This window comes from Pinus tabuliformis, chromosome 1_2, assembly GCF_031772625.1.
Source record: "Pinus tabuliformis cultivar Carrire ecotype Pingquan chromosome 1_2, CPIR1, whole genome shotgun sequence".
Classification (NCBI taxonomy): Eukaryota; Viridiplantae; Streptophyta; class Pinopsida; order Pinales; family Pinaceae; genus Pinus; species Pinus tabuliformis.
In genome coordinates this window covers 710,932,364-710,949,084 of record NC_142298.1, presented here as the reverse complement: position 1 = coordinate 710,949,084, position 16,721 = coordinate 710,932,364, and the positions used below count along the sequence as shown (strand labels likewise).

Below are 16,721 nucleotides of genomic sequence, written 5' to 3'. Positions count from 1 at the left end.
AAGTAGTAAGAGAGGCCAAAATGGAACAAAATAAGAAGCTAAGAGTGCAACTTCAAATCACAGAGTCCTTCAATGTAGCAACAAGTAAGGATCAGGCATGAAGTAAAGAAGGAAGAGGTAAGTCCAGTGTCCCCTCATAAATAATGAAAGTTGCCTCTTAGAATATAAGGAGTTTGAGAAACCATGAAAATTTCTATTTTGTAAAAAACATAGTGAAGCAAGAAAAACTCGTGATAATTTAGTTCGACAATTTTGGAAGACTAGAAAAGGGGTGGCTCAAAGCTCTCGAGGGTCCTCATAAGGCTTAACGGAACTGTGCAAAGATTCTCTTTTTTCATTGAAATAAAGCTTCAAGGCATGTAGTCCTAGAAAAGAAAGACACAAAGGAATTAATCTTAATTATAAATGCGTTTTTGTCCATAGCTTATAGTGAGCAAAACAAATTTTGGTACGACTCCCACCCCTCTCCAGAGTAATGACAAATGGAAAGGTACTGGTTTTGGCTTTAATTACAAATGTGTTTTAGTCGATAGCTTATAGTTAAAAACAAATTTTGGCCCGACTCACACCCCATGAGTCGAAGTCAATATCTAACCAGATCCAATTGATCAGACCTCCGTCGCCCACCCTTCCCAGAGTAACGACAAAAAAATAATAAATTTTCTATTTATACTTTTCTTCCCAATAATAAATAGCTTTATAGTTGCATCAAGACTATGTCTGCCTTTTGCTAATTCAGCCATGGGTCCAAGTCAAAATACACATAGGTCTTTGGTAGGATACCCCGTTGTAAGTTGATCTGCAGTATTTAAATTGATACTGGATCATGGCAAGTTTACCATATTGCAAGTTTACCATATTTCATAGAACTATAAAGATAATAATGAAAAGAAGAAAAGCATATCTGAAGTCAAACTTTTGTAAGAGTGAGGATATTTGTGAGAGGACTCTTGTCAAACTTGTCCCTCTTCGCAGAGACCGGGCTTTATAACAATGTTCTTCCGCGCAATAGCAGTTTTATTCATCGCAACAAGATGTGCGGCAAGCAGTGTGGAAGGAAATGCGAAAAGCAGTGTGTTAGATTATTCCCTCTCACACAACTGAGAGGCCTTTTTGTGTGAGAGGGACAAGATCGGCCCTCACTTTTGTAAGAGTGAGGATATTTGTGAGAGGACTCTTGTCAAACTTGTCCCTCTCGAGAGGACACTGCTTTTCGCATTTCCTTCCACACTGCTTGCCGCGCATCTTGTTGCGATGAATAAAACTGCTATTGCGCGGAAGAACATTGTTATAAAGCCCGGTCTCTGCGAAGAGGGACAAGTTTGACAAGAGTCCTCTCACAAATATCCTCACTCTTACAAAAGTTTGACTTCAGATATGCTTTTCTTCTTTTCATTATTATCTTTATAGTTCTATGAAATTATCTCTGACTTTTTTGTTGCAATATGGTAAACAAGTTTGACAAGAGTCCTCTCACAAATATCCTCACTCTTACAAAAGTGAGGGCCGATCTTGTCCCTCTCACACAAAAAGGCCTCTCAGTTGTGTGAGAGGGAATAATCTAACACACTGCTTTTCGCATTTCTTTCCACACTGCTTGCCGCGCATCTTGTTGCGATGAATAAAACTGCTATTGCACGGAAGAACATTGTTATAAAGCCCGGTGTCTGCGAAGAACATTGCTATAAAGCCCGGGTTCCTTTGACAGCTTCCAGCAGCTGTAGCTCAGAGCTTTAAATTGCTCTCAGTTTGGATAAAGCACTAATCGTGTTAGGATTGAGCAGAGCTCAAAGCCGAAGTCTGCTGCTGTATAAGTTTTGGTAGAAATTTGAAATCCCCTTGCAGACGAAGATTTCTTTTAAGATCGACCATGGTGTCCGAGAACGCAGCGGACGACGGTTCTTTTGTCGAACAGGTCGGTGCTCTTCTGTTTCTGTGAAAATTTGAGCGCCTTTTTTCCATTTTCGTCTTAAGTGGCTGCCGGATCGCGGGACTCCCAAATCTTGATTTCTAAACACTGAAATTGCTCTAATTCCGACCGTAGTCTGAACAGTTAGGCGTTTACTCTTTCATTAAATTATTTAATATCACCGTAGAGCGATTGGTATCATACATATGGAAATGTATACATATTTATAAGCAGATTCATCAGTAATTTAGCTCGTTTATTTAACTCCATTTTTATGTAACCGTGATTTAACCGCTGCGATTCGTCTTGGATTGATAAGCTTATCATCGAAAGTTCAAAAATCATATAATAGACAAGTCCCTGCCTTATTTAGGTTGAAAAATAGACAAGTCTATGAAAGGAAAAGCTCTCCCAGCTCTTCTGGCCTAATTTAGTTCAAGGAAAACGCCATAAAATGAAAACATGCTTAGCCGATGGAACAAATGGATTTAAATATGCTAGTGGATCAAGCAATGCAACCCAAAAAACACAAAATGGTATGAAGAACTCCTCCACATTCAGATATGAAAATTGCAATGCAATAAATATTGCTTTTGTGGTCAAAGTGCAATGTGAATGTGAAGTCCATTTTCCATGTTTTTTATCCTTAAAGATTTAAGGATGGTTGCAATACTCTTTGCAGGGACATGTAAATAACACCAGTGGGACTAAAAAAAGGGGAAAATCTACCGACGATTGGCTGCCAATTACATCATCTCGTCATGCCAAGTGGTGGTACTCAATACTCCACAATATCACTGCCATGGTGGACGTTGGAGTCCTCAGCTTTCCCTCTGCGATGGCAAGCTTAGGATGGTAAATTCATTAACTTTTACCATAGAATTTTCTGGAACTGTGCTATAATGATCCACTACACTTTGCAACCGTTTGCTGCACTTCATTGCATAGCCATGGACTGACATTGTACGCGGCAGCTTGCATTTATGTTTTCAAGAGGGGATTCAAAATACTAGCATTTTTATTGTACTTTATGCTACATTTTATGATTGTCTGATAGAAAGATTTGGTCATTATAATTGAATACACATCATTCATCAGGATTATCTCATTATATTTCTGAACAGTCTTGATGGCTTTGCAGGGGCCCGGGTGTTGTAGTGCTTGTCCTATCATGGGTAATTACCCTATATACACTTTGGCAGATGGTTGAGATGCATGAGATGATTCCAGGAAAACGTTTTGATCGGTATCATGAGTTGGGGCAGCATGCTTTTGGCGAAAAACTTGGTTTATGGATTGTTGTTCCACAGCAATTGATAGTTGAAGTTGGTGTTGATATAGTCTACATGGTTACTGGGGGAAAATCATTGAAGCAGTTTCATGATATTGTTTGTCCAAGTTGTAAAAAAATAAGGCAGTCTTACTTCATTGCTATTTTTGGTTCAGTCCATTTTGTGCTAGCACAACTGCCTAATTTCAATTCAATGGTTGGAATTTCGCTGGCTGCAGCGATCATGTCTCTAAGGTATGTTTTTTTAAGAGTGGTTACTGGAAGTAGATGCTTCCGTTGCGTTGTAGTTTGAGCGTCTAAAGTTATTGGTTGCGTTTGCACTGTACTGTTGAAATACGCTTCGATTCCAGTGATTGAGGGCTCGTGTTTCCACACTTTAAGAGGCTTATTGCTTTATCTCCAGTGTCCACGCCTTAAAAGAAAACTGATTGAACCAATAGAGAACCCAGCTGAACAGAATTTTTATACGCTGTGACTTACAGTCACTCTACCTTTTAGTGACTAGGTGTGTCACTACTTACTTATATACAGGGGTGTCCTCAGACATTATGTCTAGGTGAACCAGAGATCTTTTATAGTGTTCACATATACTATGTATCCCGTAAATATTCGCGATCAAAGGTTGCTGATTTATCAAACACTGTATTGATTGATTCCCCTTGCTGGTCTAAAAACGGAGTCAATTGCTAGGCACCAGAATTCCAAGAAACCAGACTGCAAGATCCATTTTCACCATTTTACTTCATCCAAACTACATTGCGTAGAGGAAGTTCGATATACGATTTCTTCAAGTTCATTGCTCCAGAGAATTTGAGAATCTTATATCAAAGGCATCGACTCTAAAAGAAAACAACAATCTGCTAAGGGGAGAGCGTAGCGTAGGAGAGTATAGTTCACAAAGAGTGCAAGTGATATTGATCCAAGTTTTGGATAGCTACCTTGACATTCGATCATTGTGCCAAACAATTGTTCGTTAACTCCAACTGTTAAGAGAGTGAGTTGGTCTCGGGGCACTGGCCGTCCTACATTTGTCAAATGTATTTGCATTCAATCTGAGCACCTGGATTTTAAAATACTGCTTTTGTTTTATATTTATAGGGACAGGTCCTGGTATAATCTGTATTTTGGTTTGATCTAAAATAGTGGGTGTGTTACATCTTTTACTATTAGTAGTACGTGTTGTAGGTTGGGCCCGTTGGGGTCACAAGGGTGGCAGCCACTTTGTCCGGGGCAGCACTGGGGAATTTTTTTTGTGTGTTATATTCTTTCTACTATTAGTAGTAGGCGTTGTAGGTTGGGAATTTTTTTTTGTGTTATATTCTTTTTACTAGTAGTAGGCATTGTAGGTTGGGGTCTGTTAGCTCTGCTACATATCGTTGATATTAGAGGATCAGAAAGAAGTTTGGTCGGTTCAGTTATGCTTTAAACGAGCTCCTAATGGTCATTTTCGCACGTTTCTTTTGCCCCGCTTACCCTCCGTTATCTCCATTCCCTCCGCTTTCTTCTAAAAACCAACAAAACCCCTGTTTCTTAAGCCCTGGGCGTTAAAACCCAAAACCTCATAAAACCACGCTCAATACGACCTTGTGCCTCCGCAAACTCTTTGCCTGTAATCCTCAACCGTCAATCTCCGTCTCCCGATCCAACGGCTCTCCGTCGCACCTGATGAAAACTTGCTTAATTGATTCCCCGTCGTCCGATCATCTCCGCCACGATCGAACGACGTTCACTCTCCCCACGTCCACGAAGTGTTGGGATGTTAACGCGCGATGGAGAGTGGTTTTCCTCTCTCCTCTGCCGCCACGCGTCGCGCGCTGAATGGGATCGCACGCCATCACCCTTTACCGCCCAACTCCCCAAAGCCGATGCAATCAATACCGCTTACCGCCCGGTCCTCCGTCCTCGCCTGATAACCGCTGCGCACCTTCACCACCCGATCACCGTTGGATCTGTCCGCTTGAGATCCAACAACCCACGTTCATTCCGCCCCCACTTTTTTCGATAGCCCCCGCCAAGCCATCTCCGCCGTCTATCCTCCCGATCCGACGACCAATCTTGCTCCTTCATCTGACTCGTCCACCCGCTATGCAATCCATGTCTTTTGACCGTTTGACGTGCCCGAAGGACGAAAGCGACCGGCTCACCAGTACCAATTGTAGCTGCTCCTCAACAACCATATTTAACAAACAATATGGCCGAGAAGGAAAAGAACAGAGCTCGAGTAGGTACCTGCATTTAACAGTTATGGAACTCCATCCTATACGACACTCCAGCCACCTGAGAGGACAGCAGAGCACCTGAAAATATCAAATTCATCCACTGAAGCAAGAAAATGCACCCAGAGACTCCATCAGGCAGTTAAATGCAGTTGGTGGTCAATTACGACCCCTCTATACCTAGAATGGCCAAGTGCCTTTGTAATGAAACTCTATATATACCCACAAAGAAGATGTAATCAGGGTTGATGGTTGATGTTTTGATATAAGGTTCAACTTCTGGAGACTGTAACTATTTTGATACTTGCAGCGTCTCGTCTCCATTTTCAGCTAATACAAGCTTCTTTTGTTGTTAATTGCTCACTTTCCATTTCTTTCCTCTTCTAAGTTGTGCCTGATAGGATGTATTCCCGAACTCTTGATGTTTAGCATTAGAATAGTTTTCATCCTATTTCCGTGTTAAAGTCTTGTATGTATCATTGAATGAGTTACTCAGGTTTCTCTTCTTCTGGTGCCAGAGAGCTATCATCATGTCTGTGCATTGGTAGATTAGATTTGCAGACTTCTTTACTGGTTGCAGTCAGCCATCACATGGTTTTGTGCATCTGCTGGTGTGGTTAGTATTTTCCATATTCACCCAATCCTTAAACTGTGAGTAATTGGTGGTCTAAAGCCTTGTAGTCTGGAGGTGTTCACGCATGTCTGGAGTTAAACAAAGCAGAAGTGGTTATCTGGCTTGAACAAGCATCATTTCTTCCATTCATCCGTTTGCAACAATAAGTTGAATTTATATGTTCCCAAGCATCTCCAAGCTACAACCTAGGAGAGTTTCTTGGGGTGATAACATAATTGGCGTCGTTGCCGGGGAGAGGAAATTGAAGCTCAGCTTCCCTGGAAGAACGACACAGCTCCAGCTTTGATGATAGACAAAGTCTGGATACATTTCTGTTTGTAATCATCTATCTCGCGACTCTACTGGAGGATCAACCTAGTGGCGACTCCACTTTACAGTTCTGGCTCAGTTTATGAGGCATACCCGGAGCAATCCTCAGAAATCACCAGCTGACCCAGTGCCTGACCGTGAGAAGATTGCTAAGCAAAGGAAGACATCATATAAAGGAGCACCAGGATCAGGTAAGCCTAATAAATCTTATGTATCTCTGCAAGAGAAGATTATAGCTGAGAATATACAGTTTGAAGATCTAGAGTCTAGCATTGTTAGTAAAGAAATACCCTCAGAGATTCATAAAGCTCCTTGTTCAATAAGCTCCCCTTTGGATTTCAGTCCAAAGAAAACCTCCCATATAGTCCATCATTTTCCTTCATCTCTGTTATTCATTTCACAGCGCCCTACCTTTCAAACTGCCAGTATCCATCCACCTACCCCAGTCATGGCAGGTTAACAAGCTCCTACGAAAATGGAAAGAATCATAGTTGCTAGGTATGGACCCCTGGTCCTGCATGTTCCTTTGAATGCCATGCCTGCAGGAGAATACCAGAAGTACATGCCTAAATTCACTGGTACAGAGGGAGTAACTGCTGAAGAACATCTTGAGTCTTTTTATAGTTATGCTAATAACCTAGATATCAGTGAGGATGATGTCTGGATGAGAGTATTTGTCCAAAGCCTCGATGGAGAGGCTAGAAAATGGTTCAAAGAACTGGCTCCTAGGTCTATAACAGATATTGAAGCATTAGATGATGTGTTTTTGAAGCATTGGGGAGATAAAAAAGACCTGCTATATTACCATACTGAGTTTGGAAATCTCAAGAGGGAAAATGGGGAATCATTGCCTGAGTTTAATAAAAGATTCAATTGTATGTATAGTAAGATACTAGCTGAAGTAAAGCCTACTCCCACCTCTGCCAAACTCACCTATGCCAATGATTTTGACTCTGATTTTTGTTTGCTATTGAGAGAAAGAAGATGTTCCACTTTGGCCGAAATGCAGGATGCAGCCCTAGAGGTGGAATCTAATATCATGGTTGCGGAAAAGCTCAAAGGTCATGCTGATAGAAGGAGGCAGAGAGGTGAGGCTTCTTCTTCCTCTGCTTCATCTTCAGAACCTAAATTAGACAAAATGACTAAAATGATAGAGTCATTGGCTGCTGAGATATCTAAGCTAAAGGTTGAGCAGAGCTCTGGAAAAGCAAGGCTTCCAAACACATTTGCTCCAAGAAATTCAAATCCATTCAGAAGAGCAAATGAACAATTGCAGATCATTCAGAGGGGTAAAGAAGCTGGTGAAGAACAAAAGGTTAAGGCTCCTTTCCAAATCGTAGTCATGGAGGAGGAACATTTTGAAGAAGATGATGAAATCCATTGCATGAAAGATAAGGGCAGTGTTGCCTTCTTGACATTGGCTGCCTATGAAGAATCATTACTCTAGGACCAAACTGGTCAAGAGTGGGACAGAGAAGCTGTTCTGTAGACTGATGAACGTCAGAGATATAATCTGAGGTCAAGAACAAGCAATGTCAAGGAGAACCCTATCCAAAGAGCTGTTGTCCCCACAGAGCATCAAAACATCAAACAGAAAAAGCTTGCAGCTGATCCAGTCATCCTCAAAGCACCAGCTTAGGAGGTAAGAGGCCCTGACAAGTCCCCTTCCCCTTTCAGTTTTGAATCAGAAGTCCAGAAGTTAAAAATATTTGTACCCTCTGATAGAACTTGTAAAGAGTGAGGTATTTAGAAAGCCCATCCTTGATGCTCTTGCGCTGAAAGCCACACAAGCCTCCACTGACTACGTCAATTTGCAAGATGATAAGCCTGCAGTTGTGCTGAGCCCAATGACTGAACCTGCTGATGATAATTCCCCATCATTCTATGTCTCATTGACCATTTATGACAAAACCCTCCATAACTGCCTGCTAGACACAGGGGCCAGCCACAATCTGATGCCCAAAACTGTCATGGAAGAGTTAGGCCTTGATATTACCAGACCTTATCATGATCTATTCTCCTTTGATTCAAGAAAGGTGAAATGTCTAGGATTGATCAAAGATTTAGCTGTTACCCTAACTCAGCTGCCCATGAAGAGCATGATGATGGACATTGTGGTAGCAGATGTCCCCTCTAAGTTTGGCATGCTGCTGTCCAGAGGGTGGATAAAGAGGCTAGGTGGGACATCACAAAATGATTTATCTTATGCCACTGTACCAGTTTTTGGAAGGGGAAACAGGAGATTGTACAGATAAGCATAGCTGGCCTACATCATCAGTGATGAGAAGAATCCTTCTAATCATCCTATTTATGCTGTAGACACTGATTTTGGAGCAAGCATTCTCCAAATTGAAGAATATCAGAAGGCCTCATTGCATCTCAAGAAACAAATAGGTCAGGCCATGGATGAGCAAGGAAGTCAAGTTTGGGAAATGTTCTTTGATGGAGCATGTTCGAGGGAGACTGCAGTAGCAGGGGTGGTGTTGATATCTCCAAAACAAGAAAGCACACATTTGTCTTTTAAGCTGGCTTTCCAAGTCACCAACAATATAGCAGAGTATGAGGCTCTGATATTGGGCTTTAACGCAGTTAAAGATAGAAAAATCAGAAAGTTAAAGGTGTTTGGAGATGCTGATCTCATCATTTAGCAAGTGAACAAAACGTTTTAAGCAAAACACCCAAGGCTGAAAGCATATAGAGATGAGGTGTGGAGACTCAAAGAATCTTTTGATAGTTTTTGTATCTCATATATCCCTAGAGTCAAAAATCAGCTTATTTTCCCTTGCTGTGTCTGCTAGCATGTTTATCCCTCCCATGCCTCCCAGACTGGTTTATGAAGACCAAATGAAATATAGACCATCCTTGCCTGATAATGTCCAGCGTTGAAAAGTTTTTGAAGATGATGATGAAGTAAATAGGTTTCTGCAAGTCATTGGTGAATTCTCTGAAACACAAATTGACCAAGAGAATGAAGCCTTGGAAGAAAACCCCCAATCCCAGCTAAAGAACAAAATTGGCAAAAATAGCATTGTCCAGCTGCCCAGCAATTATATACCTAAAGGCCTAGTTCCCTTGGAAAAGTTGTTTGACCAGAATGATGTGCCTTATAAGGCTGCCCAAAAAGAAGATCAATTTGTAGTCCATAAGCAAAACATAGGGAGTCCAGATCATCCAAGGTATATAAATTTGTCCACCCATCTATCTGCTGCTCAAAGTCCTGAGTAATATAATTTAATGAAGAAATTTGCTGATGTTTTTGCCTCGGAATATCGTGACCTGAAAACGTATGACAAAAAGATCATCCAGCATAGAATTCCTTTAGAGAAAGACACCATCCCTTTCAAGCAGAAGCTGAGACCAATAAATCCTTTGCTCCTCCCTCTGATTGAAAATGAAATCAAGAAGTTGTTGGCTGCCAAAATCATAGTTCCCCTGAGATATTCAAAATGGGTATCCAATTTGGTTGTGGCGAGGAAAAAGTGTGGAGAAATCAGGCTCTGTGTTGATTTCAGGACCCTGAACAAATGTTCTAAGAAAGACAATTATCCTTTGCCTAAGGTGGATCATTTACTACAAAAGGTCTCAGGAGTCAAAGTGATGTCTTTCCTGGATGGATTTTCAGGGTATAACCAGGTTGTTGTACATCCAGATGACCAAGAGAAGACTGCATTCACCCCTCCTTGGGGCACTTTTATGTATTCCAAGATGCCTTTTAAGTTGATAAATGCTGGAGCAACCTTTCAGAGAGCTATGGATATAGCATTTGTAGGAGAGAAGGATAAGTTTGTCCTTATCTATCTAGATGATATAAAAATATACTCCAGTAGCCATCAAGACCATTTGCAGCATTTGAAGAAAGTGTTTCTGAAGTGCAGAAGGTTCGGGATTTTAGTCAATCCTAAAAAGTCACAGTTTGCTTTAGAAGAAGGCAAATTGTTAAGACATGTTGTTTCTGTTGCAGGTGTTAGAATTGACCCAAAAAGAGTAAGAGCAATATAGACTTTGTCTGTCCCAAGATCAAAGAAGGATATCTAGTCCTTTCTAGGCAAGATAAATTTTGTAGGGAGGTTTATCCCAAATTTTGCAGAACTTGTAAAATACATTACCTCCATGTTGAAAAACGAGTCAAAAATCAAATGGACCGATCCAGCAAGAAGATCTTTTGAATCCATTAAGAGAACTATTGTGGAAGCTCCTACTTTGATCAACCTAGATTACAGCAAGGAGTTCCATATATTTTCGTTTGCCTCTGATGATACCCCTGCAGCAGTTTTGTTACAAGCAGATGAGGAAGGTTCAGAACATCCAATGGCATTTTTTAGCAAAACCTTAAGAGATGCTGAGCTGAGGTATGATATCATTGAAAAGCAGGCATATGTGGCCTCTACTTCAGTAAAAGATGTCCTAATGCAGCCAGATGCTGATGGAAGAAGGGCTAAATGGATTGCAAAGCTGATTGAATTTAGCATAGAACTGAAGCCCACCAATCTTGTTAGAGGTCAGGGCCTTGCTAGATTAATGGCCGAAGAAAATTGCAGAATGCTGGACATGAATTTGATAGGCATGAATTTAGAGAACAGTCAGACAGATGAGGAGATAGTTGAACTAGAGAAAAATCAGTCATTGGCAGAAAATCTAGCTTCTTGTGAATGGTATTCTGCAATAGCTCAATTCTTGCTGAAGCTAGAAGTTCCTCCAGGCCTTAGTTCAAGCCAAGCCAGAACTATCAAGCTCAGGGCAGCCAAATACTGCATTCATGAAAATCTGCTCTATTGGAGGGATCCCTCTGGAATTCTTTTGAGGTGTATGGACAAAGAACAATCCATTGAAGTCATGCAGCAGTTTCATTCCAGCATGTGTGGAGGACACCACTATTGGAAAACTACAGCCCACAAGATCCTCAGAGTTGGGTACTATTGGCCCACCTTATTTTCTAATGTCTTTTTATTTGTTAAATCCTGTGACAGGTGCCAAAGATTCGAAGGGAAATAGCAATTGAAGTCCCTGCCCTTAAAACCAATACATGCCAGTGAACCTTTTCAGCAGTGGGGTTTGGATTTCATAGGAGAAATTAATCCGCATTCCAGTGGCCAACACAGATGGATTCTAGTAGCCACTGATTACTTCACTAAATGGATTAAGGCCATCCCTACCAGAAAGGCGGATCATCATATGGTCATGAGGTTCTTGACAGAAAATATCTTCACCAGGTTTGGCTGTCCACATAAATTAGTTACAGATAATGCAGCAGCCTTCAGGGAAAAAGAGTTGGTGGACATGTGTGTCTCAATGGGCATTAAGCTAGTTCATTCCACCTCATACTACCCTCAAGGAAATGGTCTAGCAGAATCTTCCAATAAGAGCCTGATGAGGATAATTAAAAAGTTGTTGGAAGACAATAAAAAGAATTGGGATTCTAAGCTCAAGTATGCACTGTGGGCTGACAGAGTGACCACCAAGAAATCCATAAGGAATTCTCCATTCAAGCTGGTATATGGCACTGAGGCTATATTCCCAATTCAGTTAACCCTCCCTGTGGCAAAGCTCTTGCAGGAAGAACAAAATGAAGAAGAAGACATGGCAAAAATGATTTGTGATTTGGCAGAAGTGCATCAAATCAGAGAACAACTGGTTGAAAGGTCTGCAGCACATCAAAAGAGAATCAAGGAAGCTTTTGATAGGAAGGCAAAGACAGAGAGTTTTCAGGTTGGAGACTTGGTCCATAAGTGGGATGTACTGAAAGAGAAGAAAGGCAACCATGGGAAGTTTGATGCTTTATGGACAGGGCCTTTTATCATTTCTCAGATCCAAGGGAACAATACTTTCATGCTGCAAAGTATGGAAGGAGAGATAGCTTTTGATGGCCCAGTAAATGGCCGATTTTTGAAAAATTATGTTGTTTAAGGTTTTCAGGCCTTCAAGTTGTAAATATGTTGTTTTATTAGTTTAGGTGTAAGCTTAATTAGACTCCATGCCCAATGGAACACTAGGAAACTTTGTTCATCTAGTTTTGACAGGGAAGGCATTGGTCTACATTTCTTGAGACCCCACAGGGAGGATCTCATTCCCAGAAGGAGCCAGTGTTAGCTCTGCTACATATCGTTGATATTAGAGGATCAGAAAGAAGTTTGGTCGGTTCGGTTATGCTTTAAACGAGCTCCTAATGGTCATTTTCGCACATTTCTCTTGCTCCGCTTACCCTCCGTTATCTCCATTCCCTTCGCTTTCTTCTAAAAACCAACAAAACCCCTGTTTCTTAAGCCCTGGGCATTAAAACCCATAACCTCATAAAACCGCGCCAAATACAACCTTGCACCTCCGCAAACTCTTCGCCCGTAATCCTCAGCTATCGATCTCTGCCTCCCGATCCAACGACTCTCTGTTGCACCTGATGAAAACCTGCTCAATTGATTCCCCGTCGTCTGATCATCTCCGCCACGATCGGACGGTGTTCGCTCTCCCCGTGTCCACGAAGTGTCGGGACGTTAACCCGCGATGGAGAGTGGTTTTCCTGTCTCCTCCAACGCTATACGTCACGCACTAAATGGGATCACGCGCCATTGCCCTTTACCGCCCAGCTCCCCAAAGCTAGTGCGATCAATAGCGCTTACCGCTCAGTCCTTCGTCCTCGCCCGATAACCGCCGCGCACCTTCACCACCCGATCACCGTTGGATCTGTCTGCTTGAGATCCAATGGCCCACATTCATTCCGCCCCTGCTTTTTCCGATAGCCCCCACCAAGCCATTTCCGCTGTCTATCCTCCCGATCCGATGGCCAATCTTGCTCCTTCATCCAACTCGTCCACCCGCTATGCAATCCACGTCCCTTGACCGTTCCATGTGCCCGAAGGACGAAGGTGACCGGCTCACCAGTACCAGTTGCAGTTGCTCCTCAACAACCATATTTAACAAACAGTATGGCCGAGAAGGAAAAGGACAGAGCTCGAGCAGGTACCTGCATTTAACAGTTATGGAACTCCATTCTATACGACACTCCAGCCACCTGAGAGGACAGCAGAGCACCTGAAAGGATCATATTCATCCACTGAAGCAAGCAAATGCACCCAGAGACTCCATCAGGTAGTTAAATGCAGTTGGTGGTCAATTACGACCCCTCCATACCTATAATAGCCAAGTGCCTTTGTAATGAAACTCTATATATACCCACAAAGAAGATGTAATCAGGGTTGATGGTTGATGTTTTCATATAAGGTTCAACTTCTGGAGACTGTAACTATTTTGATACTTGCAGCGTCTCGTCTTCATTTTCAGCTAATACAAGCTTCTTTTGTTGTTAATTGCTCACTTTCCATTTCTTTCCTCTTCTAAGCTGTGCCTGATAGGCTGTATTCCCAAACTCTTGATGTTTAGCATTAGAATAGCTGTCATCCTATTTCTGTGTTAAAGTCTTGTATGTATCATTGAATGAGTTACTCAGGTTTCTCTTTTTCTGGTGCCAGAGAGCTGTCATCCTGTCTGTGCATTGGTAGATTAGATTTGCAGACTTCTTTACTAGTTGCAGCCGTCCATCACATGGTCTTGTGCATCTGCTAGTGTGGTTAGTATTCTCCATATTCACCCAATCCTTAAACTGTAAGTAATTGGTGGTCTAAAGCCTTGTAGTTTGGGGGTGTTCACGCATGTCCGGAGTTAAACAAAGTAGAAGTGGTTATCTGACTTGAACAAGCATCATTCCTTCCATTCATCCGTTTGCAACAATAAGTTGAATTTATATGTTCCCAGGCATCTCGGAGCTACAACCTAGGAGAGTTTCTTGGGGTGATAACAGGATCACAAGGGTGGCAGCCTTGGCTAGCATTGGAATTTTTTTTATGCATATCTACTAGCACTGTGGCAACTTATTCATAGTTTTGTGCATGGGTTTTGTATATGGTTTTGTGCATGATGGTTTTCTGTTCATGTAATTTGTAGATCTGGCCAACGATTATGTTCTAATCCAAAGTTAATAATTTAGGGTTTATGAATGATTAAGAATGTATATATATGTATTGTAATATTGAAAAGAACGTGCTGATTTTGAATCCAAAAAAAAATCTATGTATATATTTATTTTTTGTTTTCCCAATTATTCATTTTTTTGTTTGAAGAATTTATTCACATGTAATTTCTATACAAAATTAAAACCTACATAACATACCCATACACCCTTTAGAAATGTTAGCTGTTAATTTCTTTTCTTTCAAATATATTTCTTTTTTCTAAACATATTATTTAAAGGGTTCAATTCCTTGAGCCTCAGTAATACCTTTTTCGGGCAACTATGCGACCTTAATATAGGAAAGCTATGATTATGTTCTTTGACAAACTATACTGATTTTTCTATGCTTGGATTGCTCAGCTACTCTACAATTGCTTGGGTAGCCTCTGCTCATAATGGACAACTGCTGGATGTAGACTACGGTATTAAAAGCTCATCAAGTAAGGATGTTGTCTTTAATGTGTTCAATGCCTTGGGAAACGTTGCCTTTGCTTATGCAGGACACAATGTAGTCTTAGAGATCCAAGCTACTATTCCTTCCAAACCAGGGATACCATCCAAGGTCCCTATGTGGCGAGGAGTTGTCTTCGCATATATTATAGTTGCTCTCTGTTATTTCCCAGTTGCATTAGTCGGTTATTGGGCCTTCGGAAATGCTGTCGACGACAATGTTCTTATTACACTTAAAACGCCCAGATGGCTTATTGCAACAGCCAATATGATGGTGGTAGTCCATATGATTGGAAGCTATCAGGTATACATCTAAGCTTTTGCTGGTTATAGTAATTGGCTGACATTACTGAATTATAAAATAATACAAAATGTATTTGTCTCTGTTTACGTACACCGGCAGTTAAAAAAACATGAATTAATGAATTTAAATGGATGCCAGGAAGCCTGTACATCATTTTCCCCTTCATTTCAAGGACAACTTGATAAAACTTCATTGTAACTTATTGAGCTTCTGACACTGTTTAGTGTTTCTTGTAGATTCATGCTATGCCAGTATTTGATATGATGGAAACAGTGCTGGTCAAGAAACTTCACTTTACTCCAGGACTTCCGCTTCGTTTGGTTGCTCGCTCAACCTACGTTGGTAAGTGGAATCTTACTGAAAACCAAGCAGAAGTTTTTCATTGTCAGAAACCTTTTTAATTAATTTCTCGGAAGAAAATACTGTTCTAACACACCTTTTGCACTGAATGTCAGCCCTAACTTGCTTCATTGGCATATCATTGCCTTTCTGTGGGAGTCTGCTTGGGTTCTTTGAAGGATTTGCTATTGCTCCAACAACTTACTTTGTACGTACTCTCTAACAACTAAGATGAGACAACTTATCCAAAATCGAGTATATTTTCCTTGTCTCAATCAGTATTGTGGCTACTTAACCAAATATAACTTGCTGGTATATTATTGTCACTTAGCACTTGTCATGTATTTGACCATTGCAGCTTCCTTGCATCATGTGGCTCGCAATATACAAACCAAAAAGGTTCAGCTGGTCGTGGATGACCAATTGGGTTAGTCACTTCATTTCTGAAACTTGCTTTAAGACATCATTCTGTAATGCCAGAGAATAAACTTTCCAATGGAGAAAATAGAGAAAGGAAATAATGTAAAAAATATAGGTTGGATTTTCATATTTATTTACTTGAGAATTTATCAAGTCGACTAACTTTTACTCTGGGATCCACCTTAGTGCCATTCAAAATAATAATAATAGTTTGAAAGTTTACTAAATTTTACTCTGGGATCCATTTTAGATTTACATTAATGCCATTCAAAATAATAATAATAATAGTTTGAAAGTTTACTAAAGCCTGCCTATTTTAATATAATGGAAAACCTAATATAGTATTAGAGCTTTTTGCCCAAATTCATTTCCCTATCCACCATGGGACTACCTTGGAAAGATGTTATTTTCTTTTCCAAAAAATATATATATATCTCTATTATACTGAGAACCCTGGAAAGATGTTATTTTCTTTTCCAAAAAATATATATATATCTCTATTATACTGACATATTTACTGTTTATGCAGACATGCATCATCTTGGGGATTCTACTCATGATTGTGGCATCTATTGGGAGCCTATACAGTTTCATATACGAAACAAGGACATACAAATTCTACTCTTAAGTAGAAAGATGCCATTGCTTATATCAATTAATGCGCAGTAGCGGAGACAATATTTCATACATAATATTGTCGAGTCGCAAATGAGATTTACAATGAAGTGAGAAAAACATTGATCGTTCTGTTAAATGCATTGTTATCAATTTTCTTTCCATATTTTAAAACAAAAAACACATGCAATGCTTACTTGAAACTATTGGGATCATTATGGTTTTGTTTTAGAAT

The 16,721-nt window shown here is 40.6% G+C and overlaps 1 protein-coding gene across 1 annotated transcript; it reads left to right on the top strand.

Annotated features, from left to right (window-relative positions):
• Window positions 1–2,696: 2,696 nt before the first annotated feature.
• Window positions 2,697–16,499, top strand: LOC149207711 (lysine histidine transporter 1-like). Its single transcript, XM_089393934.1, has 7 exons — window positions 2,697–2,764; window positions 3,051–3,434; window positions 14,719–15,112; window positions 15,349–15,454; window positions 15,568–15,659; window positions 15,810–15,878; window positions 16,401–16,499. Exons 1-7 carry the CDS (start codon window positions 2,712–2,714, stop codon window positions 16,497–16,499), a joined length of 1,197 nt encoding a protein of 398 aa, XP_089250060.1. The 5' UTR covers window positions 2,697–2,711.
• The last annotated feature ends 222 nt before the right edge of the window (window positions 16,500–16,721 follow it).

Bases quoted from the DNA above. Each gene is read 5' to 3' on its own strand.
- LOC149207711 (XM_089393934.1), top strand. From the start codon at position 2,712: ATGGTGGACGTTGGAGTCCTCAGCTTTCCCTCTGCGATGGCAAGCTTA. The intron at 3,435-14,718 runs GTATGTTTTTTT...TGGATTGCTCAG, and splicing joins GCAGCGATCATGTCTCTAAG to CTACTCTACAATTGCTTGGG. The intron at 15,879-16,400 runs GTTAGTCACTTC...CTGTTTATGCAG, and splicing joins GGTCGTGGATGACCAATTGG to ACATGCATCATCTTGGGGAT.